The sequence below is a fragment of the Mizuhopecten yessoensis genome, unplaced genomic scaffold, assembly GCF_002113885.1.
Source record: "Mizuhopecten yessoensis strain PY_sf001 unplaced genomic scaffold, ASM211388v2 scaffold10821, whole genome shotgun sequence".
Lineage (NCBI taxonomy): Eukaryota > Metazoa > Mollusca > Bivalvia > Pectinida > Pectinidae > Mizuhopecten > Mizuhopecten yessoensis.
The window spans coordinates 1467888-1495648 of NW_018408738.1; the positions used below are offsets into that span (position 1 = coordinate 1467888).

The 27761-nt window shown below is 34.2% G+C and overlaps 1 protein-coding gene across 3 annotated transcripts; it reads right to left on the minus strand.

The window, feature by feature from the left end:
* Positions 1-4436: 4436 nt before the first annotated feature.
* LOC110462689 lies at positions 4437-20440 on the minus strand. 3 transcript variants are annotated; one of them, XM_021516785.1, is made up of 9 exons: positions 20336-20440; positions 15400-16873; positions 14820-14966; positions 13267-13402; positions 11327-11464; positions 10975-11091; positions 9535-9629; positions 5456-5564; positions 4437-4626 (listed from the first exon to the last, which is right to left on the minus strand). In XM_021516785.1, the coding sequence occupies exons 2-9, from the start codon at positions 16054-16056 to the stop codon at positions 4583-4585; spliced, it is 1443 nt and encodes a 480-aa protein (XP_021372460.1). In that variant the 5' UTR covers positions 16057-16873; positions 20336-20440; the 3' UTR covers positions 4437-4582. The 3 variants fall into 3 exon arrangements, with proteins under 3 accessions (XP_021372460.1, XP_021372458.1, XP_021372459.1); XM_021516783.1 differs by having other exon boundaries at positions 9535-9632; XM_021516784.1 differs by having other exon boundaries at positions 9535-9632; positions 20328-20438.
* Between the last annotated feature and the right edge of the window lie 7321 nt (positions 20441-27761).

Genomic DNA, 27761 nt, shown 5'->3' on the forward strand with positions numbered 1-27761 from the left:
ACTCCATTTTGCATATTTTTCCTCATTAAATATTATTTGTTGTATGTAAAACAAAACACAATATTTTAAGACGGATATATATTTTAATTAAGCCAACAAACATTATAATCATGATGCTATTATTTCTTTAAAACATTACAAACTTCTACAAAAATATGGTAATGTCATTCTGAATTGTTTTAAGGATGTACGCCTCTGAGAAGTCAAAAAAATCCTGTATTAAACTTTTGCCTTATATGGATTTTTGAAAAAAGGAAATAATGGCAAAGTAAAAAATGCAAAAATAATTATATGGCCATGTGTTCGTTTTTGTGCTATGATCGGTCAAAGATACCAATTTAACACAATATGTGATTTTAGATAAATTTTCGGGTTTTGACCATTTGCAGAACAAGTTCATACAATTTCTTCCAAGTGTGTTAACGTATCAGATATGTATGAATGTTTGTAGAATTGATAAAAATATTATTTTCTTTTAAATTATGGAAGTAAAATTTCTTACTTATCACTTTTTCTCAGAAATGCGATTTTAGTTACCCCTACCCCTTATTTTTTAATGAAAAAATGTATTTTTTTCACATTTCTTTGCAGATTAAACGCTTGATATAAAAAAAAATCCTATATTAAACTTTTTTTAGAAATCAATGAATCAAGAGAAAATGTGTTTCTCTTTCTAAAACAGCCACAAAAATTGGGGGTCGGTGTGCTTCTTTTTTTGTCACATTATTAGTTGTGTTATTTTTCACCTTTTTCGGGTTCAAAAATCAAAAGTGCTTCAGTTACCTTTATATGTAAAAAAAATACCAATAATATATAACTTTCCACTTTGTTGCATATTATTTTAATCATATTGAACATTATAAATTGTACAGCAAAATTAAACCTACTACAAATAAAGTTTGTGACACAATGACAATTTAAGTGATCAATCTAGTGTCAAAACAGGTGATATTTTTGGCCATTTGTGAAGCGCAAGAAATTCACATAAATACACTTTTTCAAAATGGCCGCCAAATTGGTCATTTGTTTCAAATTCTTGTAAAAAATGTTCTACATACAACAGACATCTAGTTTTTTGACATGTTTTTCAGATGTGTGTTTGCTATTAAACCTATCATAATTTGTTAAATATTACAAAAACCCGTTACACCAGATCAAAAAGAGACTTGAACGTGACTGAAACCTCAGAAGAGTACATCCTTAAATTATAGCTTCTCAAATTCTCAAAACTGATTATTATTGCGTCATTTTACTGTAATAGAACTGATTAAATGGCGAAGTTTATGTTATCTGGAAAAATAATTTCACTTATTGCAGCCACTTACGCAGCAGCTTATCCCAGTATCGTCATTTAAATCCAAATAGAGGAAAATTACAAAAAAGTCTATCTAATAAAGCAAATTTTCATTTAATTTATCTATCAAATAAATTTCATTCTGTATAATCAAATATAATTTTACCATTTGGCGCGAGCAAGGCCAGTGTTAATTAGTATGCAAGTCACCAAGTGGGCATATAATCCGCATAGGTGTATGTATGTCACACACAGAAGCTACAATAGGGTTGTATACTAGGTAGTGCAAAGCACGGATAAACTTACATACGAGTTAAATACATATGGCATTTAACAGGAAAAACAAATTTAGGTTTCTAATGATTACATTTGTACGTAAAACATTTGGGTCAAAGGAAAGGTGGGATTCAGTGGTGAAACCTTTTTCGCAGTATCCTTAGGTGGTCGCTTAACAACAAAACTGCGCGCCATTTGGAGTAGGATACGTAATGCAATTTTAAATATTTCTGCTATTATTCGGTAAGAATGTTTTAAACATCATATCTATAATTGTTTTAGTTCAGTGAATCATCAGTTGCTTCAGCAAAGATACACGAAAACAACCGTGTATTTGTAGTCACTTCACCTAAGGCTGAATTTAGCATTCTGATTAGTCAAAATCAAAATTATATTTGCACATATGATATAACCTAATTTATATCTCTGCTGAATTAAAGTTTTTAATGATTTTTTTATTAACAAATTGACATATAGCTCACACAGCACCTATAATAGGATGTTACACAAACTGCAAACTGTGACTCGTATTGAGATGTTTATAATACAGATTAGATGATACATTTGCCCTATATGTTTATCAGTTGGAGCACAATAACGTGGAGGTCCATAACTTGTTTCTTAACTTGATGTTTATATTTTTTAGAAATAGAAGGTCATTATTCAGTTTAAGGTGTCACTACAACTATAACGTTTTAATATTGCTTTCTAAATACAGTATTTATTTACTCTGGCGATTTTTGGTTTTTACATTACATTGCATTGTAATAACAACTAAAGACTTCTTCGCGGTCAATATTGCATATTCTAATGTAAATAACCACATGTTCACCTTAACCAAAGTCCACAATTGATACAGTTTGTATACAGTTACATCCTATATATATATAGGATCTTACATGAGTTTCCATTTCATATGAAATTTATGAAATGAGTCTAAGAATGTTTTTAATTTAGCTAGCCTCTGGCGAGCTTAAATAAAGAATTCGTGAAGAGTTTCATAAATTTCCTATGAAATGAAAACGAGCGTAAAATCCTTTTTATCTCATAATCAAGATTTGTGGCATTCATTGTGTAAAGCGACCATTTTCATGCAACCTCGTAATGTAAAAATGAAAAAGAAAACGCCATTTTGACTCCAAAGCGTAAGTCTGTGACGACATGTACTTGTCCTAGGCGAAACGTCACAATTGAAACAATTGAAACGTCAAACCAATCACTGGGCTGATAGGTCTTATTACATGGGTTAATACGCAAAAAAATATGGCATGGGTATATTCACTGGATAACACAGTACATTATATGATAAAAAAAATGTATACAATGTACTACACAGAATTTCTCTATCAGCCAGAACTCCGTTTTTGGAAGAACTCAGCTTTTGTTATCAGTTAATCAAACCAACAAATGACAACGAGCGGTCATCATTTCGTCTTTGACAAGATTGTGTTACAGATGTAGCTAATAATTTTGGTTTAAGTTTTCGGAGAGCAAATGGAATATCAAGACGGAGAATATTGACGATCAATCATTTACAACAAAATATAAACAAAACAAAACATGAATTGTATCGATATGTTTTAAAAGAAAAAACACACACACAAAAAAAAGCAAAACCATCAGTAATTGATATATAAGTTAGAGATACGTTTCTGAAATAATTTTTACATCATTTATACAGTTTTGTATCTACAACTGTATGTACATATAAACGAACCTACAGAAAGTTTAGAGATATATTCCCGCTCATTGTCGGCGATATGTCAGATATTTATATAACAAGGGTGAGTTTATTCCTATGTATCGATTTTAAAATAATGGAAGCTATGATTGTTACATCAATACCAATATTGGAAGAACTTTTGAACATTATCAGTTAGAATAATGAAATAGTGAATACTATTCTAGATGTTTGCTTACTGTAAACGTGGAAGCATAGATTACATGATGTACACCTGTATTCCGTCTTTGCGTATTGCAGAGTTATCTTCTCTTGGGAGAAGGGATTGATTGTTACGTCACTTGTTTGTGAGAATAACGTCATCAATTTTTGAGAAAACGACGTCATTTTCTCACACATACCAATGATGTAACAATCAATACCTGCTCCCAAGAGAAGATAACTCTGCAATACGCAAAAACGGAATAGCGTAGAGTTTATTGTGATTTTGAATTGTATCAATAACATATGAAGTGGCCTCAAAACGTCATTGTGATACATTTGTATACTTATTTCCATGCATTACGACTAGCAATGCGTATCAAAAATGTTTCAAAATACCGGCAACTAGCGGGGAACCATCTTTGGTATAACTACCATATGCAACAATAGTTTTTTTAATGGTAGATATATGAAGTTTAAGTGAACAAAGCTCATAATGCAGAATGTGAATATAAATTTAAATGATCAAAGTACTTTAATGTATCTGTACATATTTCAGTGATAAAAGTGACAAATTAATGGTATAACAGGTAATATATAAATGATATAATAAGTGATATGATATTTGGATCAGGTACTTGTACTATATTAATAAGCATTAGTTTTTAAATACTTATATACTCTAGTTATAGAGCCAGTTTTCAGTTCATGCAAAATAAAGTTATATATTTCACACAGTAATAAAACAGGAGGATGTATTACCGTAGTAGAAGCTGAAACTATTTTAGAGTTCTGTTTTCACGTTCTTCAGAAGTTACATCATTATTCCGTCCTTGACGTCCGTTTGTGCTGCCACTGTTGTTTGATTGAAGCTTACTAGAAACAATTTGAACATCAGCGATGAGAAATATTTTGGTGGAAAAAATGAACTGTCCATATAAAGAAGGATTACCATTATGTAAGAAAAACCATACCTCACATCTGACGTTTCAGATTACATTGCGTGTATGGATATATTTCACGAGGGCTTTATAACTCGTCTTCTGGCTCCTGTTATAATAAAACTAAACTGATTTCCATCAAACGTAAAAGACGTATGTACGTATCTGTTGCTCGTTTTCCAGTCCAGTTCAAATAATCGGAGCATCTTCACCGCATTCGATGGAGAGGCATCCTTTCAAAGACAATAAAATAAAACAGCTAAACAATCACAAAGGAAATCAAATGGAGGCAGCAACTCAGCGATATAATTAACGATTTATTTAAATTCATACCAAGATTCATACCAATGCCTAATTAGCTTTTTAAAGACAACGAAACTTGATTTAAGTATTGTTTAGAGCATTCCAACTAATGGCGAAGCAGCCTGTCATCGAAACAAAAACCATGATTATAGTAATATCATGGAGCATGCCAAAACAAGCAGGGTAGCTTTTCAACGGCCAAAGAAAGAACCCCAAAAAAGCATTCGTATCACATTCAAATAAATGGAGCGGCAACGCTTCAAAATACAATAAAAACGAATAAGACACATAAATCGTTCCGATTCTAAAGGGAAAGCCGCCAAACGCCGATGTAAACAAATTTGATAATAAACGCCATTTAATGGAGTGACAGCATTTCGAGAATAACGAGAATAGCGTAACAATTAAACAATTCTACACTATATTCAAATCAAAAGAGAGGCAACCTTTCAAAAAAAAAAAAAAAAAAAAAACATGTGTTCGATTTATTGAAACGTTATCCCAATATATCAATTTATCGTAGTGGATGGGATAAATAAACAAAATAAAAAACAATAGTAGTGCCGATTTGAAACCTTCAGTATACATTGGATTTCAAGAAAAGTAAGATGGGAATGTTCTTATAATTGTCAGATGGACACTTGATAAGACACTGACACTTACAGGAATTCGTCCGGGTCTGGTAACAGATGCTGGAGCTGTGATACATACCTAATAGCGAATCATAAACAAGATGAGGAGAGATAAAGGGATACTCACGCCTATGTTCAAACAGACGGTGTTTTGAGGCTCCAGATGCCGTGATCCTCACTTCCTTGTCTGGTTCCAGTAGCTGTACCAGCAGATGAGTAGCCAATGGGCTTGGATCCTTTAAAGACAAATGGTGATATTAATAGTGTATGCTATCGCCATAATATAGTAATTATAGTACGTTATAATACGTTAGAACTGATTTCCTAGTATACGGATTCAATTGAAAATATATGTATAGATGGTTTTACAGACAAATACAAATCGGCGTGGTTATACTTTGATAGTTGAACGTAGCACACACACACATGTGATTACACCCTCAGAATTGTATTTGATTCAGTATGCAAATAAACTACACCGCACCATACAGCAATGTCCCTCCTTCTAGGACCCTCAGGGATGCTAGGGGTCAAAAGGCGGAAATCCAAATTGGTTAACATTACCGTTTGAGGAATGGGAAGGTGCATAAAACTCCTGAACTAAGACAACAACAGGGTACCAAAACAAAATGAAATATTCGACAACCCCATAACAAACCCAAGATAAAAAAAAACAGGTGTTACAAAATAAAAGGATTTCCTCCACCACATGTGAAACCCGGTATGATTTGTCCCCTCAACACATGTGGATCTCGTTATGATTTGTCCTATCACTATATTTGTTACCCGTTATCATGTGTCCCCTCACCACATGTGGATCTCGTTATGATTTGTCCTATCACTATATTTGTTACCCGTTATCATTTGTCCCCTCACCACATGTGGATCTCGTTATGATTTATCCTATCTACATATGTGGAACCTGATATGAGTTGTCCAGTCACCACATGTGGAATCCGTTATAATGTGTTCTGCCTTATGTGAATGTTTAGAATTTAATGGGGAAATGGGGGATGGGGTCAATAGTTTTTTTAAACTTCCGAGTTACCTTACATGTACTGCATAATTAGAAGATTTGTGATTCAAGAGAAGTATGTCTGTAAATCTGAAAAACCGGAACTATTGCTCGACCTCCGTCTGATTTTAGTTTTAGTTTAGTCTATTTGAGGTAAGTCTTTACTCGATTATGTATTTGCATCCCCTTCTTTGCATCTTGATGTAGTAGAGTTGTCTAAAGCATTATTTCCCTCGTTGTTTGGCCAAAATAATGCTGTAGAGAGGTTATAATGGTGATTGATTACGGTGAGTACCCAACACGGGGTTGAAATCACGATGTCTAGAACAAATACATTTTTATTTTATTGTAGTAAATATTCAGATATTTTAACTTCGATAGTGTAAGGTTCTGAGTTGTAGACATCTTTTTTATAGATAAATCAGTTTGGGCTGTAGTTTGGCCTTGATAGTATGCCTCTCCCGCTACTTTCCCATATTCCTTTGAGGAAGTTCAATAAGGCTACGCCCATGTGTTTAGACGAGAGTTGATTCAATACAACAATGTTTGGTTGTATTATCAATCTTTGCAAAAATTATAAAAAGAATAACTATAGTTGTGATTCTTTAATTATAAATAAAGTCTGCAGATTATGACACGAATATGTTCAATTTCAGTGCTATATCAAATTTCGAAAATATTAATGACTGTTGTGAAACTGATTTATGAATAACAAGTATTAAAATACTTGATGTTTGATATTACTGTGAACAGCTTTTGATGTAGTTAACAGGTATAGCGCATAACACAGTAGTTATGTGGCTAGCTAGTCATTCGCAATAGTTGTGTACAATTGTTAAGTTGGTTCAGTGATTGCTAGTGAATTGTGCAATTATGAGGCAATGATTGTGTAATTAGTGTGCAATTGATAGGTAATCATTCACTATTGATAGAGTACTAGTCTATCAATGTTTCTAGTCATTATTTTGAATTCATAGTTAGACATGTGTAGTTTACATATACTGTCCAAGGGAGATTACCCTTCAAGAAACATACAATGTGTAATGAATACCCATATGATTTGTCCTGTCAACACGTTTGGCACCTGTTATGATTGTTCCGTAATATTTGCAACACTTTGTCGTTAACAATTAACAACGTTTCCTGATGTAATTCTTAACGCGACGGGAGTTAATTAGTTACACTATGGAAACACATGTCAATCATTTCGAGTTTATTGTCGAACTGAAATGACGTTAGTATGTCTTCTTTAGTCGATATAATGTAAACTTAACAGATGGAAGACTTACATGCCAGCTTTGCAACAATGAAGTACTCCAAATATGTGACACAGTAGGCGTAAACACACGAAATAGTTGGTAGCAGCCATCGTTTATTTATAGATTCAAATCACAGTCACATTTCAAGTACATGTACAGGTGGTAACAACATCTCATCTATCTTCAGTTCGTGTTGTGTCTCAAATCTTTCAGTCAATGTCTCAAATCTTTAAGCTAAGTAAGGAAAGCTGTATCAAAGACATATTCCCTCGGGCTAAGACCGTACCCTCACTCGTACCGTATTGTATTGTATCGTTTATTAGCTTTAAGCCTTGCGGCTCATAGGCATATTGTTACAACATTTATACAGACATTTATTTAAAATAAGGTATCTTACCATTTCGGTAACTTGACCGTATTGTAAGGCTTAATTACAAATGGACAACACATAGAAAAGCACATTCTATAATCACCTGTGGTACACCGAGAGAAGGATAGTCTATATCCTGTACGTTAGTAGACGAACCTATTCTACACGTTCATAAACTTTAAATAAGTTAATAATTGTACAATATACTAATTTTGAAATATTGACCGTACAAGTAGACTTAATTGCAGGTATTTACCGAGATTGAATAGTTCTTTTCTATTATGTATTGCAAGCAACTGCACCAGTTTAAATGAAGACGGTCTGTTTCAGTAATATTTTTTTAGTATTTCATACGTAAATCTGCATAAACCGGACATGTTACAACATAATGAAATTCGTCCTCTACTGAGTGTTGATCACAATAATTACAAATTATATTAACCCTTGGGGTATTAGAATATCTGCCTGCTTCACTGCATAACTGATGCGACGACAGTCGAAATTTAGAAATTAATGTAAGGTAGACTCTGTCAAATAATGCTGGAGCGTAAAACTATCTATCAAAAACCTGTACAAAAAACATTTTGATGAATTTTCGACAAATTCGTTCCGCTTTGGAATGAAATTATCTGTTAAACGCTGCTCAAAACATTGTAAAAACACTTTTTCCTTTACTACATACTAATTTATTACCGTACTGCTTCGTATTTATCCCCAATGTCCACGTAATCCCATGTTCCAATTTAGCTTAGGTGTGCATCTCTGTTCTGGTCAACACCAAACATATCAGTCAATTTGTAGCGATCTTTGTTTGTGCAGATGCAGGCATTTGTGTTTCTGTTATCCAAAATTCACTTAACCACATACACCAGTATTAACTGAGGGATATATTTCTGTTCATTATATCGGGAACCCTTTATTTTGAGGAGTCACTGTCCGTTAGTTGATTAGTCAGGCCCTAATTAACGGTAAATTAAAAGATAATAATTCTCCCACCAAAACAACACATTCGCTATACTTTCCCGCTAGTAAGTCATGGTGGTCACTGTCCATCCAGTGATGGCCCCATAGTCAGACCCAACTACTTATATTTCAATTCCTACTCAAGTTGGACTCAATTCAACTAACCAAATGTAACCTGTTTCATTTGCCGATGAATTTGACCAGATTAACCATGCCTGTGTATTTGTACTGCCAACTCAATTCATCACCCCATGAAATCGACCAAAGCAGGATTCAACCCTTAAATAAGTATTTCATACAGCATATCCTACAAGCCTACGGTACCATACTATGGTACCGTACAAGCCCCTAACATTTATCAGCATATTTTATTTAAGTCTGGAAAGGTCTACTTTGTTACAAGTAACAAAACGTTTGTTTTCTTATACAAAAACTTTTACCTCCGGTTTGAAATATAGCAAAAGATTCGGTATAGAAGTCGGACATAAGTTGTGTTTGTTTTAACTTATTAAATTAGGCATCTCTAAATGTATGGATGCACATTTACGTTACTGCTCTTTTTGCACTCTGACATGATTCCCATTGTTTAAGCATCTTACCTGGAGTCTTGACAGTATCCTTTGTAGTAGTTGACCGAGGCTTAACATATCTGTGGCTTTGTCCTCCTTCCCAGCCCGCGTTAATGGATCAGCTCCTGCTTGAAGGCATTTGTACAATGTTAACTTCAAAAAGTAACATGTTCACTAATTTTATAATGTTTATAAACAAATATTTTAATTCTTACTCAAGTTGTACTCAATGCAATTACCAAATGTTACCTGTTTCATTTGCCGATAAATTTGACCAGATTAATATTGCCTGTGCGTATATTTTTGCGAAGGGAGATAACTGTTGACATGTTTGAACAAAGAAGATACCATGCACTTGATGAGATTTTACACAAGAAATTGTACAATCAACCAAAATACAACCAATCAGCAAAATATTATCAGCTCATGGTTGCTAGTGGTAGCGACAAGTCATGTATTGGCCTAGAAATTCTTTCTCAAGCTATCCATTCTGCCTCTTGCGTCAGTAGGCCTATGAACGCCCAGTGCAAATCGAAAACAACGTAGATCCACGTGGACACGTCTTATATGAAATGCCGTCGAACAGCCAACTGTCATATCCTGTCTAACTCGACATTCAGTTAGTGCAGCTTCACATTTCAGAAGATGTAGAACCTTAAAATATAGCGGCTTAAAATATGGTTTCGTGTTTTGTTTCTAAATCATTTGGCTGTATTTAACTATCAACGTACACCATCATGCTGTATGTTGGTCCTTAAATGACGTTCTATACCTTTTTACATTACGTCAATACGTAGACTTGCACAAGCTCCAAATCCTAGGACAAACTATCAGAATGGAATTTCCAAACACCATTATTGAAAAAACACATGTTGATTGAAATATAAGGTTTGAATCTTGCTTGGGTCGTTTTCATGGGGTAATGAATTGAGTTGGTCTTGAAACGAATTCACAGTTCATCACCCCATGAAATCGACCAAAGCAAGATTCAATCCTTAATTGATGTACACATGTATTCTAATGATAATGCACATCATTTATTTATTGGATGCATTGGTGGTGAAAACAATCATGCTGCAATGTCTGTAAATGTTGGTACATCATGAGATTTAATACCGTAACAAATACGACATAATTATCTCTGTAAAATGTATTGCAGAGGTGGATTCTTTTTCTTCTTTTTTTCTTCTTCTTATTAACGTCCTATAAACATCTATGGACATTTAAGGACGTGCCAGGTTTTGATGGTGGAGGCAAACCGGAGTACCGGAGAAAACCACCAAATAGCGGCAAGTGCCTTGCGACTGCCCCACGTAGGCATCTGTCGATCGACCCAGCGTAGGAGGGCTAGGGACCGTAGACAGTCAGACACCTTAGCCAACCGGCCACCGGCGCGCGCCCTCCGTCTGTCAAAACTGCAGACGAATAGGAAATGTAAAATGATACGAAATTCCTATTGAATCGTCTTACCACGTAAAGGCTGATTGGTCGATTTCTTGTTGGTGTGTTCTGTCGTTCTCACTGATCTCCACGGGAAGAGATGAATACCGGTACTGCCTAGTTCTGCGTCCAACAGAACCATGCGATCTGCAGTGAAAAACAGCTATCAATACATGTTTTGTACGTCTTTGAAGCGCTTAAAATAACTGTTTGTTTGAGAAATAATTCCTTCTATCTTATAGCAATTGCATACAAATTGTAAGACGGATAAAACGATTAATATTTCTTCTGAAATGGTTACGCATTTTATGAATGAAAATGATACAGAACATTAAAGATAATCATTTCGGTATGGTGAATACATCCTCTTCATGCACCATACCATTTATTACTCCCAAAGTCACTCCGTTCGCATGAAGCTTCTCTATCCCTCGGACCAACTGTTCCAGGAACCGCAGCAGACCTTTCCTATTACATAAGTGCCTCCCAGCTTCCACCACGGTCGACAACACCTCATGTCCTGTTTACAAAGCAGATCACACTTTACAACTCGTGAAATCAAAATGTGTCTGCATAAGTGTACAGTAAAAACATATAATTATATTTGCAATAATTGGACATTTGTGTCTAGTAATGAATCGTCAAAAGTGACCAGTGGTTGATGTAGGTCATAGTATTAGTCGTAATAAGTATCTGACATTATAGAAATAATAACTATATAATTACACCAAAATCAAGCTGAACTCGACAATATATTGCAAAATCAAGTATTTAGATGTATTTGTTGTTATAACCGATATAGTTCCTTAACGAAACGTACCAAGAAATCTAAGAGATGATTATAAAACAAGTGCATATGTTACATTTCCTGTTAGAATATTTAATTGATGGTTGGATGGTCTAAGTTATTTCTTAGATAGATCGTTGTATAATAGTGTAATAAAGTGATTTAAATAGTATACATGCAAGAATTAAGTTTTCTTATTTGTTTCGTGTTGATGAGCATTATTTTTTGTCTTGTGAATAAGCATGTGAAACCAAAACAATGGCAAGCAAAAATCAGAAGAAAAGTGAAATTAAACAAAGAAAAATGCAATTGATAACCAACCACTTAACCATAAACAGAGTAGCTTACTTTGGAAAAGCATGCACTAAAGAAATGGGCATGCAGGACCTTAATATATAAAACTCGGAAGGAAACCACATAATGCTCACCAACATTATAATCACATTGTCATATTTACCATAAATTTCCTTTGTCCGCATTGTACAAAATAGTTGAATAAAATTGAATACAATATATACAATATCTGTATCATACATTTTTACTATCAACAAATTCAGTATGGTTACATCAAGCGAGCTTCAAATTAACTTTATAAACATCAAATTCGATAAACTATAAGAATGCATACGGTAAACATACATCGGCATGTGACTATTCTATCGTATATGATATTCTTATAATGCAAAGGCGAAGTATTCATTAATTATTGTTAACAGTCATACAGCGTACACAACTCTGTATTAGAATATTCTTAAGTTGGAATAAGGAAACACTTTTACTACCACAGGGTAACGTACTTTGGAACAACATGTACCAAAGAAATGGGCATGCTATATATTGATATATAGCATATTGGATGTTTACTGCATACTGGTATGACAAAGTGCAAAATACCCTTCATTCATTATATTTATAATTTAAGGATTGTCCCCGTTTTTAACAAACAGCACCTTCTAACAAAAATAAAAAATTCGTCCTTATTGAAAAAAGAAATAACTAAAATACGTTAAATGATTGCTATATTTCTATTCAAAACAATATAGAAATGTCCATTTACAGGTACCTACGATATTGATACCTTTGATCACCCACGATAGCTATGTTGAACATATTTCACTACAACTAAAACATCATAGAATATATCCCTACCAAAGATGTTAGTTAACACATGTGTGTGGTTTTACTTATTATCTAGCTTTTGCGCTGTCATCTACTGAAGATGGTGATAGTTAAGTTTAGTTTCGTTAAGTCGCCCATACTGTACTTGAATGGGTGTTACTTTTTCGATAGTAAAGCATTATGAAGGAAACGTTGACGGCCATATTTCCGATATCTATAACAAGCAGTATAAAACAGAGGGGGAAAACATTACCTTTTTTTCTGGTAGAAAATGTGATGCATTTATGCTTTTCCTATTGCAATGATGACTGCTGGATGAATAAAATAACAGGAAACAGTTTTGACAAACCGATATTGATAAATTTTAACAGATGTTGTCTGGTTCTTGTTATTCTATTACTAACAAGTCAACTTACCTGGTGTGAACGGGAACATCATCTTGACATAACCATCCTCTTCAATAACTCCTAGTAACTCGGGAACAATTTGCACCTTCCCATCACACTTAAGGTAGAACAGAAGTTCCTCATCTCGAAACCAATTTGAATTCCGCTACGTTAACAAAAACAGAAATAGAAAATATCAATGGATTTACTTATGTCTGTGAAATTATTTTAATCAAAGAATACATAATTGATTTGTCCTCAAAATATCATTGATTGTCATATTTTTTATCATATATGTCCTACATATGGATTGAATTTGGATTTTTCCAATGTTCATGCAAGTATGAACGGGAAAAAAATTACTTACACACCACACGAGCGGCCGTTTCCATAGTCATAGACTTTCCATAGTCAGATTTGTAGTTTTTGCTCTAATAAATTCGCCAAAATCAAATTCATTTCATCTTCCAAGCCGTCTTCATCACTGGACTGGCCTATTTTGGGCATTAAAACGGCGAAATACCAAACATTTTCGCATTAATGTCACCTGTCCGATTGAAATACAGCAGACGATACATGTGAGCGTGAGCGTCTCTGTTGTGAAAATGATACAAAATATTTCTCTCCTAAATTTGTTAATATTTCCAAATAATTAGATAAAATAATTAATATATTAGGATATTCTAAAAATAAACATGTAGCAATATTTTCGAGTTTGTTTTGTATGTAAGGGGAGACAACTCGTACTGTCACACAATGGGGGTTCGGGATTTAAAAGTTGTCTCATGGACAAAAACAGCCGTTCATTCTGATATTAACTGCTGTTTTTTTGTGTCACATGTGCAGCTTTTAAAAAATCACAGAACTTGTAACAAATCACAAAATCAGATTTAGAATTATATAGGTGTGAAGTCTTATATCAAAACATTAACGGTTATCTCTTTAACTAAAGAAATATTTGAAGTAATAAAATAAAGTAAGTTAAGGACTATCGATATCAGAATAAATGTTTTTGTTGAAAATATATAAAAATATATATATATATATAAAGGCACCTTTAAAACTGTTCATTGCATTCTGGAGTTCTTACCCGTCTAAAAGATGCATCAATGTCTAAAAACATTAACCTTTTTTTAATATCTTCATATTAAAGATTTGCACAGGGTGATTTCTGGGGGTTAGAATGGGAAGGGGTAATCTGTTTAACTATGTGTTTGATAAGGCAACAATACAAAACAGTTAATATTTTTTTATATATATTTTTTTTTATGTTCATTTGTTATCAAATATATCGATTTGGTACATATTCCTGTACCAATTACAGCCGAGGTCATGATGGAGCGTAGTGAATTCATCCGAGGTTTTCCGATTGACAAGCAGGTAGGTTTGAACATACCATCCAAACGCATGACAGTATCCCGATCAGTTTCTGTTTCAGTATTCATACAGCGTATGAACGGACGTTCTGTGTACATGAGAGTTTGGAGATAAAGTTGTTACCATTTCACTAAAATTTTCGATGTAAGATAATGGATGACAACTATATAAAAAACAAAAAAGTCTTTGAGATTTGTTTTACTTACTTCTATCATGAAAAATGTAAACACAGTGTGGTTGTCCCTTCCACGGCACACCATCATTCTCCCAAACTCATCTTCAGCGACGTCTTTCCACCTCTCATAATGTACGTCCCTTTGAAATCCTTCTTCCGTTGACATATTCTGTAAAATCTACAAAGATCAAACAATGAAATCAGATTGACCTCAATACACAACTTCACGCACCTGCTCTGATAAACAATGGTTTATTGTATCTTACTCCATAATCTTTGCACATATATTGCATTTTCTTATACAAATTACGGCGTTTGATCACTTTTTTATATTTCATAAAACAGCATTGTGTTAGGGTAATATCTAGTCTGAGTGGATATTGATGATATAATATAAGTTTATCGGTGATTAGTAAAGTGTTATCAGGTAACATTTCTCTCTTGCATCTCTGTTGAATTGCATTAATAGAAATGTGAATATGTATCTGTATTTCTTAATATTTTCTTTAAATACAAATTAAATTTGAATGTGTGTTAAAGTTTGAGCATAAATAAAAAAAACAAGCCCCCACTTTTTGGAGAACCCCTCCATAATCACGTTTATTACTCACCGGATGTCGCAGCACTCCCCTCATCCTAGCTGGTGTTCTTCGCTGACTAAGAAAATTTGATATATAATCTGAGCTGGTTCCATAAATCAGCTTTCCTTTTTGCATTTTGGTGGAACTGTGTAGGGACACCGTGTTTCCTGAAGGTTTTTCATTCCCTGTAAAGTGAATGTTTCCCCGTGACGTTTGAAATGAAGATAAATCAGAACACCCATATTCACGGTCACTTGACAGCGACGTTTCTACATGTTGGAACTTCCATTGGGGGGTTTCCTCTGCAGGATCGGGAGATTCAGATTCATCGCTTACATAGGCTACATCGGTACGATCAGGCAGACTGGGAAGAGGGACCACATTTACAGCTTCGCTGACTTGAATGTTGGGCCTCTGCTGATTGACATGCAGCATATCAGTATCCTTTCCATGAAATTCCATCATGTATACCGGCAGTACGGACGGGGCTGGAGATATTACTGACTCGTATAATGCGACAATTGACTCCTTCCGACTGCAAGGCATCAGTCCTTTTGTCATAGACAGACAATGATACGGTAGACCCGTCTGTTTTGGCAGAGGTTTCCGCTCAATCCACAGCATATTTGTCAGGATGCTGTGAAAGCACTTTAGTCCAAATAGAAGACAAGCAAACACAAAGACCATTGGTGACCCAGGTTCCGACTCGGCGGATGTTGCTATCTGCTTTATCACATTGACTTATTCCTCATTTTGCCAGGTCTTGCGTTTTTTATCCAAGACTTCAGTGTTGATAATGGTATATACTGATGTCGATATAGTCTTGTTAGACTGTTGTGGTTGCATCATTGCAACCAGTAAGTTCTTTAAAATAACTGCTGTCGGTGAAGAAGAATCCCCAAGGACACCTCCCGATTCGTCACTCCGGAATGAAAGGCTTCTATTCTCGAAGGACCATTTTCTAGGTTCTGTTCCTTGGAATTGATCCCCAGTCTTAATCCACTTTTCCCGATTGCAAGTATCCAGCCGTCGATCCTGTGCGCCGATTCCATCGGAATAAGTCGGTGCATTGTTTAAACGGTCCACTTGATCGACTAGGAGAGTTTCGTCCAATGAAACAGCTGGATATGATCCAAAACTTAGTGAAGGATGTATTAAAACATCTGGGTCAGCTTCAGGATCCCCACCTCTGTCTCTTTTACGGCAGTCAGTGTCTCTTTCTCCAGCATTATATCCGATTGAAACCCCGTCGTAAACATCGTGTTCGACGGAAGGATTTTGTAACGAACCACTGAAGTCAGATCCATTTTCTGGCGGTTCCCAGCTGTCTGCTGCATGCCTTTCCAGATTTACCGTTCCTTCATACCTCTCTTGCTCAAGGTATTTGACATTGTTGTCGAATTCCCATGTATCACTTACTCCTTCCATATTTGGAGTACTCTCTTCCATGTGGTCTTCACGTAATTACCTCAAAATGGAGTTTACCCGTTACAACAAAAACTATCTGTAATACAAAACCAATGGTACAATAAACATTAATGCCATAAAAGGTAGCAAACGAAAAGATATAAATAGTTATTACATCATTTTTATCATTTCAGTTAAAAAAGTTTCATCTATATCTGTCATTATACAAATATTTCGTTGCTTTAAAATACAAAGTGATAAAACATTAAACTAATATTTTGATATAATTTAGAGTACTTCATAGTGTTTCCTCCACGTGATACATTTACATAACAATGTTCTGTAACTGATCCCTCATAAAATAGGTCCCCCACGCGCTGGCAGTGTCCATCTTATGTATAGCGTATTGTTTAGTATCACCCATATTGAGATGATAAGGTGACTGTTTTGGTACAAATATTACAGCTTAATTGAAATGATCAATGCAATAAATCAAATTTATAATTGTGTAGTTTTTATGTGGCAATCATGATTATTCAAATATACGGATGCTGAAGAAATGAATTAGCACCCCATAGAAAAGTACACACCAGCAACTCAACATTCAACTTATCTCCTTTAGTTTTGGAGAAATTGTCATTAATTTAATACAAAAAAAAATGATTTCATATTTCCGCCATGTGTGTTAGATTTGATATTGCCATTTGTGAGGAAAATCTATGTCTTATAGCATGTCGTCAGTTCTTAAACGTTCAATATTGTTAGCTTATGATGATATGCATATTTTGTAGAGTTGATGTTGTCATGCTGTATCTATTAGCAAAGACTACCTGTGTATGTGTGTGGGAGTGTTAAAATCGTCACTCGTGACCTAAACACAGTTTCCTACATGGTTAAGATATAGCTTAACAGAGTAGGGGAAATTGCTGTTAGCCTATTGTCGGACATCAGAGCTTTTAGATTTAATATTTCGGTTCAGGCAAACATGCATTCGTATTGAAATAAAATGTACCTGCGCTTTTGAAATATATGACATGCAGGGATGACATGCTAGACTGGAAGGTAGCGACACAGGACACTATTCAGGACTTTTAGATCTAGCTGTTAGGTCTGAGTTTGTAGGTCTGAGTTTGTTGTTGCTATCATGCTACCTTGCTATCGGTTTTGTATCATGCTTATTAATGTTCCACTTGATGATTTCTCCGTCACGACCCCGGCTCTTACATGGAAAATGTGGCGTACGTCAAAGATGAACGCTCGCCGTTCCGACACATGGTCTTATTTTCCTTTCACTTTCTCAATCGTCTCCATGTAGAGATACTTGGCCTAATTTAATAGATGTTGACCTCATGTTAAAATTTATTTACGTATTGGTTACTGTTAGTTCCTCTCTCTAGTTTTTAGCTCGCTTTAATGACCTATTAGAACAGATTGATGTCCCTCCAAAGTAGGCGAAACATCCGCTTCGAATAGCGGTGTTTACCGCCTTCGTCAACCAAAGTAATTTGTATGTATCTGGTTTCTCCTGTGTAGAATGAAAAATGTCCCTATTTGTGTGTAGTGAGTGAAGTACAAAACAGTGCTTATTTCTCCGCTATTTTGTGATTAGTTATCTCGTTTGAAACGTTTACAATTAATTTAGTTGTTCACGCGCAACCCTATTAAATAAGAGTTTAAACATATTGTATTGCCAAAATAGTGACAACAGGATTGGGCACAAGTTATTACAACATTATTTACGCCCTTTCCTCAAATATATACATCAGATTTACAAACATGGCACAACGGGGTATCAAATAATATGTATAATAGTAGCATTACAACAACAGAAACAAAAGAGAAAGAAAAAGAGAAAGAACAACATTGAACAGTCTCACAAATTGAGTAAAGAAATATAAAACGCCTTACGAATTAAAACCTACTGCTGGTCTTTATGAATTTTTGCACGTTACGAAAAATATCATTATTTTGTTGAGAAGACAGATCCGGAATGACAGATAACAATATATCTAAAGAGATTTCATTAACAAAATTTAGATTTTGAAACAATTCAAACCCTATTAAATAACGCTGACAATCATACCATTGCGATTGTATTGCAGACATCTCAAAAATGAGAAACATTTAATGACACCTGCTTCACAGACGATAACAAAGAAATGAGAACTGATCCCTAATCTTCCTTAGCGGTAATAATTGACCCAAAAATCAAAGATATGTACATATTAGTCAAATTTATAATGGAAATTAAAATCCGATAGTTAGAAAAACTTAAACGGCCTTTGTTAATTGCTTCGGTATTCTCTGTTTTTAGCATTTTCTCAGGTTTGTTTAATATTCTGTCGTATTACGCGAACATGTTTGGTAAACTTCTTAAATGGAAAAAAAAATCTAAAATAAAAGGGATTATTGGTATGTTAGTATCAACTGGGATATCACAACTTAGACATTCTTAAAATCACTATCCATTTAAAAACAGATGATGAACATCTACTTAATGAGAAAAATGCTAATACATAATGAGAAGTGGGCGGGGGTTTCCTGCTTTCGATTGTTGAAATTACATCAATTTTATATCTGCCGCATTCCTAAGCGACCAGTCAGACAGATTAGGTATCTATGTACCTTACAGTACCGGTACCAAAGGTATAGATAACGGATTATATTGGCGCAGAAAACTATTTCGATACCCGAGTTATACATCAATTGCATAACCTCTGTTTGGAAGAGAACCAAAGGTAAACTGTTATTACTATTTTTAGTTTTTTGTGTCAGGACTTAACGTCATTGCCAGAGGGTGTTAATAATGTTATTTCTAATAAAATTGTTATCAGTTAGAAATTATGTATGTATTAGCAAACGCTATTGTAGCGTTAGCCATTTATACATAGTTATATGATACAGACTATAGGCGAGTCTACTATGAAACAGACTCTAACGGTATGTACTGATTGTACTGTCCCTGGTATTGTGTACTACGTCACGATAATTCAATAAAGCATGACTTGACCAGTCTCTGTATCACGAAGAACCTAGGGTAAATACAACATACAACAGCTATTTTATATTTATTTTTGTATCTACTGAAATTTACCAATTTAATATATATTTTGGGTGAGTAATGCTTGTGAATATCTGAGGATGTTGATTTAGACACTTTAAGTTTGTACTGATTATTCTATTTCTAGTTTCGTTTTAGCATACAATTTAAGTTTTGTTATGACGTCATTTTCGTCGTATAGATAAGTATATATAAATACTGACATATATAGATACTGATGTCATGCATAAAAACTTAAGTTATTATTGATTCATCTGAAACATACAGGTATATCGATATATCATTAATTTGACATTTCGAACTGTGTTACATATAAGTTTAACGAAACTTACTGTAGTGTTGTTTATATACAAATTGGCAAATACGTCAACCTGTGTTTATAATGATCCCACACCTCCTGTCCTTGTAACCCTACACACACATATACACTCTTACATTAGTTAGTATCTGCTAATATCAGTTAATGACAATGTTGCCTATCAGATTATACCTTATTACCTGTACAAATCGAGGATTATCGTTTCCTGTTCGGACACAGTGTAGCCATTAACTTCTGTTATAAAATTTACTTCCGTGTAACTGCACTTCCGGGGAAAACCAATATTATCCTGTACAGTAGAGGTTCCTGGAATTCAAACACGTTACAAGTACAATACTGATGCCTTATTCGTTCCTGACCGGTTCTAGGGGGACTAGAAGTTTGTCCGGGACATACGACCTTGTTGTTTTAAGATTTATTTATTTTTCAAATGCAGATACATAGTCTTGTATGTCTGCCATACTTGTTACCACATCTCTATCAAACTATGCGGTTTACTTCATCAAAGAGGAAATATAATAAACCAGTTAGTATGGCAGCACACGACATGTCACAGTCATTTGATCTCATCAAATGAGAGTTCAAATAATTCAGTTTTACTTGATGATTCATCAATGATGTAATTTGTCATTTTTGAAGCATTCAAAATTCAGATGGAGGCAACTGAAAACGTAGGAAGGGTTGGCGTGGGATGTATATCTATATCGCCATTCGCGTTTCTTAGAGAGAAAGCTCTTTTTATAAGAGAACGAATTCATTCCTTTTATCAGAGATATGGAAGAGTAAAGTAAATCCACATTGGCACTAAGAATGGTAGTAAGAGATCATTGCTTGGTTTGGAAACTTTCAGAGCAAAAGTTCAGTAAAATGTTGTCAACAAAATTCTTGTGAAGTGTCGAATTTGATTATAAACAAGGCATCAGGTTAATATGGGCTACGGCTCTTGCATCATATCGCTCATCGAATATCATAGAAGCTTTTTTTTTTAGATGTTTTCAACAAATGATAAAAAAAAATGTTGTAGATTGTTCATTTCATTTTTTTTTATTAAATCAATCAAATTCAAAGGGAATTGGGCAACAGGCAAGGCCTCAGCAATTCCTCTTCCTGGAGGTATATTTCAAAAAATAGCAGATAATAAACTATTAATATTAAAATTGGTTTGGTACATAACGAATCATTTAGTTTGCAAGTAATACTGAAATATTCTAACAGTACATTCCACTTTGTGTAAGTAAATATACCTCCATCCATCCACACACACACACACACACAACATCAACAATGCACCCTCACAAACACGCACACACACACACATTTATGTTAAAAATAATTACAAAAGGTTTTTAATTGTGTGGGACGATGTCGTTATAATGACTCATTTCTGATGTTACATTATATACTTGTATTCACGTCTTACATTATGAGGGTTGGTTCCCAGACGTGAACCTTGGTGAAAAAAGTGTGATTCACTTTTTGCCCAGTGAAGCGGATTTGTTTCAGACACTATTTCGATTTCATAGACTAAGTGTTTTAATGCCGGATGTGATACGAAATATGTATGACGAGGATGTATTCTGAGTAGATTCGGTAGCCACGTGAAACATCAATAGAAAAAGTATTCATATAGGATGTATTGTTATACAATACGTAAAGTGCATTGATATTATTTGAATGACATCATATGTATTTGTAGTTGATGTGCATGCTTTTACCACAAAGGGGTGGAAATATAGAACGTAAGTGCGTATATTGTCCACGTGATCATATCCTCTGACTCAATTTATACAAACGCATGGTCTATATGTATTAGTTATGAGGTGGCTTGCATTTTCGGTAAGTTCCCTATTTACTTCTTTTGAGCTCATAGTTTAAGCAGTTCTTATATACTACAGCTTAGATACAGAACTATATATTAAAAATATATATATATTTGCCATAGTCTAGTAAGTTGGGGGGGGATCTTTATAACACAATGTCAATACAACAGGACAGACAATTAACTCAACGTCGATATAATAAAGCCAACAACACTGAAATCCCATAGTTGGAACTAGGATCATGACATTGAACACAAAAAGGCTTCATTATAGATTATTTTTCTAAAGCACTATTAAATCACTCTCATTTCTCTATATATGCGTTTCTGTAAAGTATGTCAATTAAAGACCAGTAGAATACTTACGTGTGAACGACCCGTACTTTGATGTCATCAATCACGTATCTGTGGTAATCTATATTCTTAAAATGTTACTTCATTTCATAACTGTTCTTTTAACTGGTTGATATGAACGTTGTACATATCGTCCTAAGTTTTAATTAATTACTCCGCCATTTTGAAGTATGACTTCTACACAATTACATACATGTACCTTCTTAACCCTAATAAAGTTATATAGCCTGTTTTCAAATCATGCAATTTAAGGGCTGCATTTCAAAATACTAAGTTTCAATTACATAACGATATTTTGTGCTTTTGTCATTATGTAGGCTTGCATGCGTAAGATACATTATATGGAAAGTTTTAAATATGATGGCAAATCTTCTTTTTTTTAATTTTCGGAATTTTGCCGTTATTGTAAATTTTTCACTTAAGTGTAAACAATTTGCGCTTATGTACGTAAGTTATTTCTAGATAAAACTTCCTTGAACGGTCGCCTTATTCCATTTGGGCGCTTACTCTCCTATTTCCAATTAAAATAATATGTGTTAGCCCATTGAATTCAATCATTTTGGACGGTGCATTAAAAGTATAATGAAACAAATCGGTGTTACAAGACATGACCAAGTGTGGAAAGTGCTGTTTTAATATGTCGTTGATGTATAAACGAAAGCATGTAACTGGTACTTGGCCAGATTCAGTTTTAAATCAAAGGCAGTTTTTTGCCATTAGTATATTTTTCCATATTATTTGTGTTAAATACACGAGGCGATTTGTCCGTACCACTGAGTACATGTTCGTCACTGGCATTTAGCAATCCCATCTATTCCTTCGCCTCCTATAACGCGAAATAACGAAGAGGCAAGGTGACACAAATCACCCACCACATAGCTTTGTAGTTCTCCTGCTTATATAGTTCAGAGACATATAAAGCCATATAGTATGCAGTATATACGTCTCTGTATAGTTGTGTCGCAAACTTCTTCTTCACTGTCCTATTCTGATGTATATGTCCATCCATTAAGTCACGCTACATTGCAGATCGAGATCTATGTATAGCAGATGAATGAAAATATTTCAATTGTTTCTTTAACAGCATGTTGGCATCTTACTGTTCGTGGTATAGACTTTGGTATTCAGTGGGAACAGAGGAACAGTGAGGTTCAGTTAGGCTTCAGTATATGTTGACAGGCATGTACTCGTTGTCAGAAAGTCGAATGTCAATGTGTGTATGAAGAAATATCTTTCAACGCACTGACTACATGTTAATGTAATTGCATTTGTTCAATTAAAACGACCATAGGAATATACGATGATTGGATAAGTGTATACAGGATTTCGTCTTGTACAAGAGAAATGTAATGCTAGTTTCTCTTAATTTTCCCCATTACACATCACTTTAAACTTTATCAAATTGCGTTATGTTGCGTTTGGCAATTGACCAAACAAATATTTGAGGTTTTCTAACAAGTAGAATTGAATCTGCGTTGAATACATGCTACGTTCTGCCATAGTTAGATACGTTATCACTGGTCCAGGATTTTGACAGGTAATATCATGACACCAATAAAAGCCTTCACTTCCTTTCATAAGATTCTCCTGTGCGTGCTTTTATGTTGTCTTTCGTTATACTTTGGTGTCTCCTCGATTCTTGATGTTATCAAATTCAATTCGGAATAATACACTGTGTATTTACATGTGGTACATGTTTTTATTTTATTTCATTAGACGTCGTTACAAGTTGTACTTGAAATGCTGATGAAACACAGTCATATGACACAGGAACTTTGTGTTCCGTCTCTATAGATAATAATTATGCTCTTAAGACGCTACAAGTGGTACAATATAATCATAACAACGTGATAGGACCAGACTGGTTTATCATAATATCAGAAACAGTCATAAATGAAGAGATACGTATTATCATAGGTGAAGTGTTGGGGGGAGGGGGGACAATGGCGGCAAGACTGAGGTACTGATACTCTCCAAAGTACGGGGCGTGACCACAAAATGAGGAGGGCTTGTTACTTATCCAATAGTACAACGATTCTATCTCATATGCCCCTCCCCGTCTACTGAACCCTATGGGAGTCATCCTAAACGCCAGCACAATGATGTAGGCCAAACATTGAAACAAAATCAAAGACAAGAAACTAATAGACGAAAGTGTCTTTCTTCTGTTTAGAAAGTATCATCACGGGCGTATTAAAATAATCATACATACGGACAGCTTAAATATAATATATCTATATAATAACAAAAAAAATCTTAATTAAATATTAGGTGATTTATTATTAATATATGATAAAATCCAATCATAGCATCACGTTAATTCCAACAATGCACTTTATTTATGAAAGTGAAACAAGATGAATCTGCATAAAGCACAAAAGTTTCATTGTATCACATGTCCTCCTACAGCATTCAAAGTGCTTACTACTTTTTCAGTCAGTTTCATTGTATCAAATTACACTTGTTAAATGTTTGTTGTAATTGTAACTAAATAATTTCTTAAATAATACATATTTGACTCAAACCGGGAGATGAATCACGGGTGGTAAATAATGGTCAATTTATCTGCAGTTGGTTGATATTAAAATTTCAAATAAATTAGTATTTACCTTTAACTGTCACAAGAAACCAAAAAATGTCCATTTTATAAACCAACTACAAGATAGGCTATAGTACAGTCACATGTAAATTCCAAACACTCCTAGAAATAAAGTACAAAAAGGTCAAAGTAATGAGTGCTACTTGTGTTTTAAGTAAAAGTAAAACCAGCTATAGTTTTAATATCAATATACCCATTAAAAGTTTAAACTATCCATTATCTTTTTTTCAAGTTTGAATTTATTGTCCAATATTTACAGTCCGCTATTTTAATACTGGACTGTGATCGAAAGATATTGGACTGGTACAGGTAATATATTCCATTGTTACTGATAACACTTCGTATGCTTGATTCACAGAACAATGGCCGACATCAGAGCAATGTTTTATTTTTAAACAAAAAAGAAATGTTTTTTTACTGTGACATTATTTTCTTGCGCATGAATATAGTAATCAAAATAGATAGTGTTTGCATAACCACAAACGTAGCCTCGATAACTGTTCGGAGTGGCTAAAATATACACTTAATGTTTTATAAAGGAGGCTTGTAGCCTTTAATGTATTAGTTGTAACAATTATTCTTTAAACCAGGTATCAGAGAGCGTAAATTACCTGTGCAATATATGTATTTGTCCCACTTAAAAGATAGGTATATTTATTCAAGATTTCAAGCTCAGCCACACTATGTGTGGAACAACAGGTCCCGGGTATATGATAGACGTATACAAACATTAATGGTGAAAATAATACTGTACATATGACAATTTATATGCAAACAGTACATACAACTTATAATCAATGCAGATTACATTTTTCGATCGAGTGTCTTTCATTCTTTTATGTACCGTTGTTTTCACATGTACGTGTATACCAACATATACTACACTTATGGTTGCCGTAACGGTATCTTATAATTTAGTCAATGAAATACATATATGAGTACTACTCACAGACATATTAGCGTGATGTTACGAATTATTAAAATGTTTGACAGTGTGTTACTAAAAAACTACAAACTTTACTAAGCAAATCAATATCACAAATTTGGAACATTCCTTTCGTTTTTAAGGAAGGTAGATATGTATAGTAAGAAGGTATGAATGTTTGTCTTAGTGCTGCTACCACATCATTACTACAGATGTATAAACAATGAAATGCATCCCCTACACTGTCAGTACATAGAGGGCAGATTCTAATTTCTAGTGTAGTGCCTGTCCATCGCCCCGTTTCGACATGGACTTTAGATAAGATATCCAAAATTAACATATTATTTCTCTGTAATTATTTTTAAGTTATTTCAAGTATTCTTTTTAGCCAAGATGTTCTTGAAAAATAGGTAAGTGGGTCCTCTAGCTGTTGTTGTAACCTAGGTCGTAACATCACTAGATTAAACCACTTTTGAATAAATTGGTCGTGTAACCTAGTTTTCGATATATATATATTTTTAAATGCTTACAACTGCAAGTTTCTTGATATATCCATACATAATTCAGCCTCGAGTTACTAAGTATTTTTTTGACATAATGTATCCATTTAAAATGCCAACTATTATTTTTATATTTCTATTGTTTTTCAATACACTGCAAACAAAGCCTTTTAAGGTAAATTTGTCGTTCTCTTTCTTTGGTAAAGCTACCATCATAGTTGTAAGTAACACCTAAGTTTGTAAAGTTAATCCGTATTTCAAGTTCGTTATCACCAAACGAAAACCTATACTGTGTTGTATTTTTCTTTTTCTAGAATAGCAAAATTTTAATTTTCTGTGCGTTAACTATTAATTATCAGTTTGTACGATATAGTTCAAAAACATACCATGCACGTTGTAGCCCTTCTGGTGCTGCCGACAGGGCAGTATCATCTGTATATAGTAAAACAAATAATCGCACATACATTCCGATTGATTCAACCGTGTGTAACAAATTCACATATTTTTTCCATTAAACATTCTTCCTTATATAGAGCAAATAAAAATGGGGATGATGTTTCCCTGTTTTAAACAGATATTACATATGAACATATCTGATAGCTTGCAGCTAAAATGCGCAATAAGTGATATGTAAGTTATAATAGGAAAGTGTAGAATAAAAATAAGATCTACTGTGGGGTACACTTTTCTAAATTCCGCCTGTACGCTCGTTATTTTTTTAAATTCTTTAATACTGACGTAAATACTTTGCCTATGCAAGAAACTAGAGTTATCGCCCTGTAGCTGTCAAGGTATTGAGTCATATGGACCCGCACCTACAATTGGAATTAGTGCAGTATTTCCATGTATTACGTAAATACCACAGGGACCTGAGAATTTGTTAAAGCTATATTTGGACCTAAACTAGGGTGTTCAGAGTAATTTTACATCATTTGGGGTTTCATTTTAACGAAAGTCGATCTAAACCCCTAAAACAGAATTACTCATTCTTTATTACGACACAAACATGTAGTACAGTACTTCTTTGTCGTTGTGCATGCCAATTATTTCTGAACACAATCTTTTCTTGTAGCTAACAGGAAATAACATGTCAGATATCACAAAGGCTGCAGAAACCAACCCCTCAGCTATCGTCTTGTTTTCGTGAGGGAGTGGATATTTCTTCTCAGTTCCTGTTGTCGTTTCGAATATTTTATTATGATAACATTTGTTTATCAGCTTTTTACTCCAGACACTTGTGTCGAAATTTATCTTGTAATCTTATACGTGGTTTAACTGTGTATTTGTAGTCGTATATTGTAATGCATGATTGTAACTTTGATGTTGTTTAGTTTTTTCTTGAAGAGTTACTTTTTATACGCCCGTCGAAGACGGGGACGTATTATGTTATCACGTGGGCGGGCGGGCG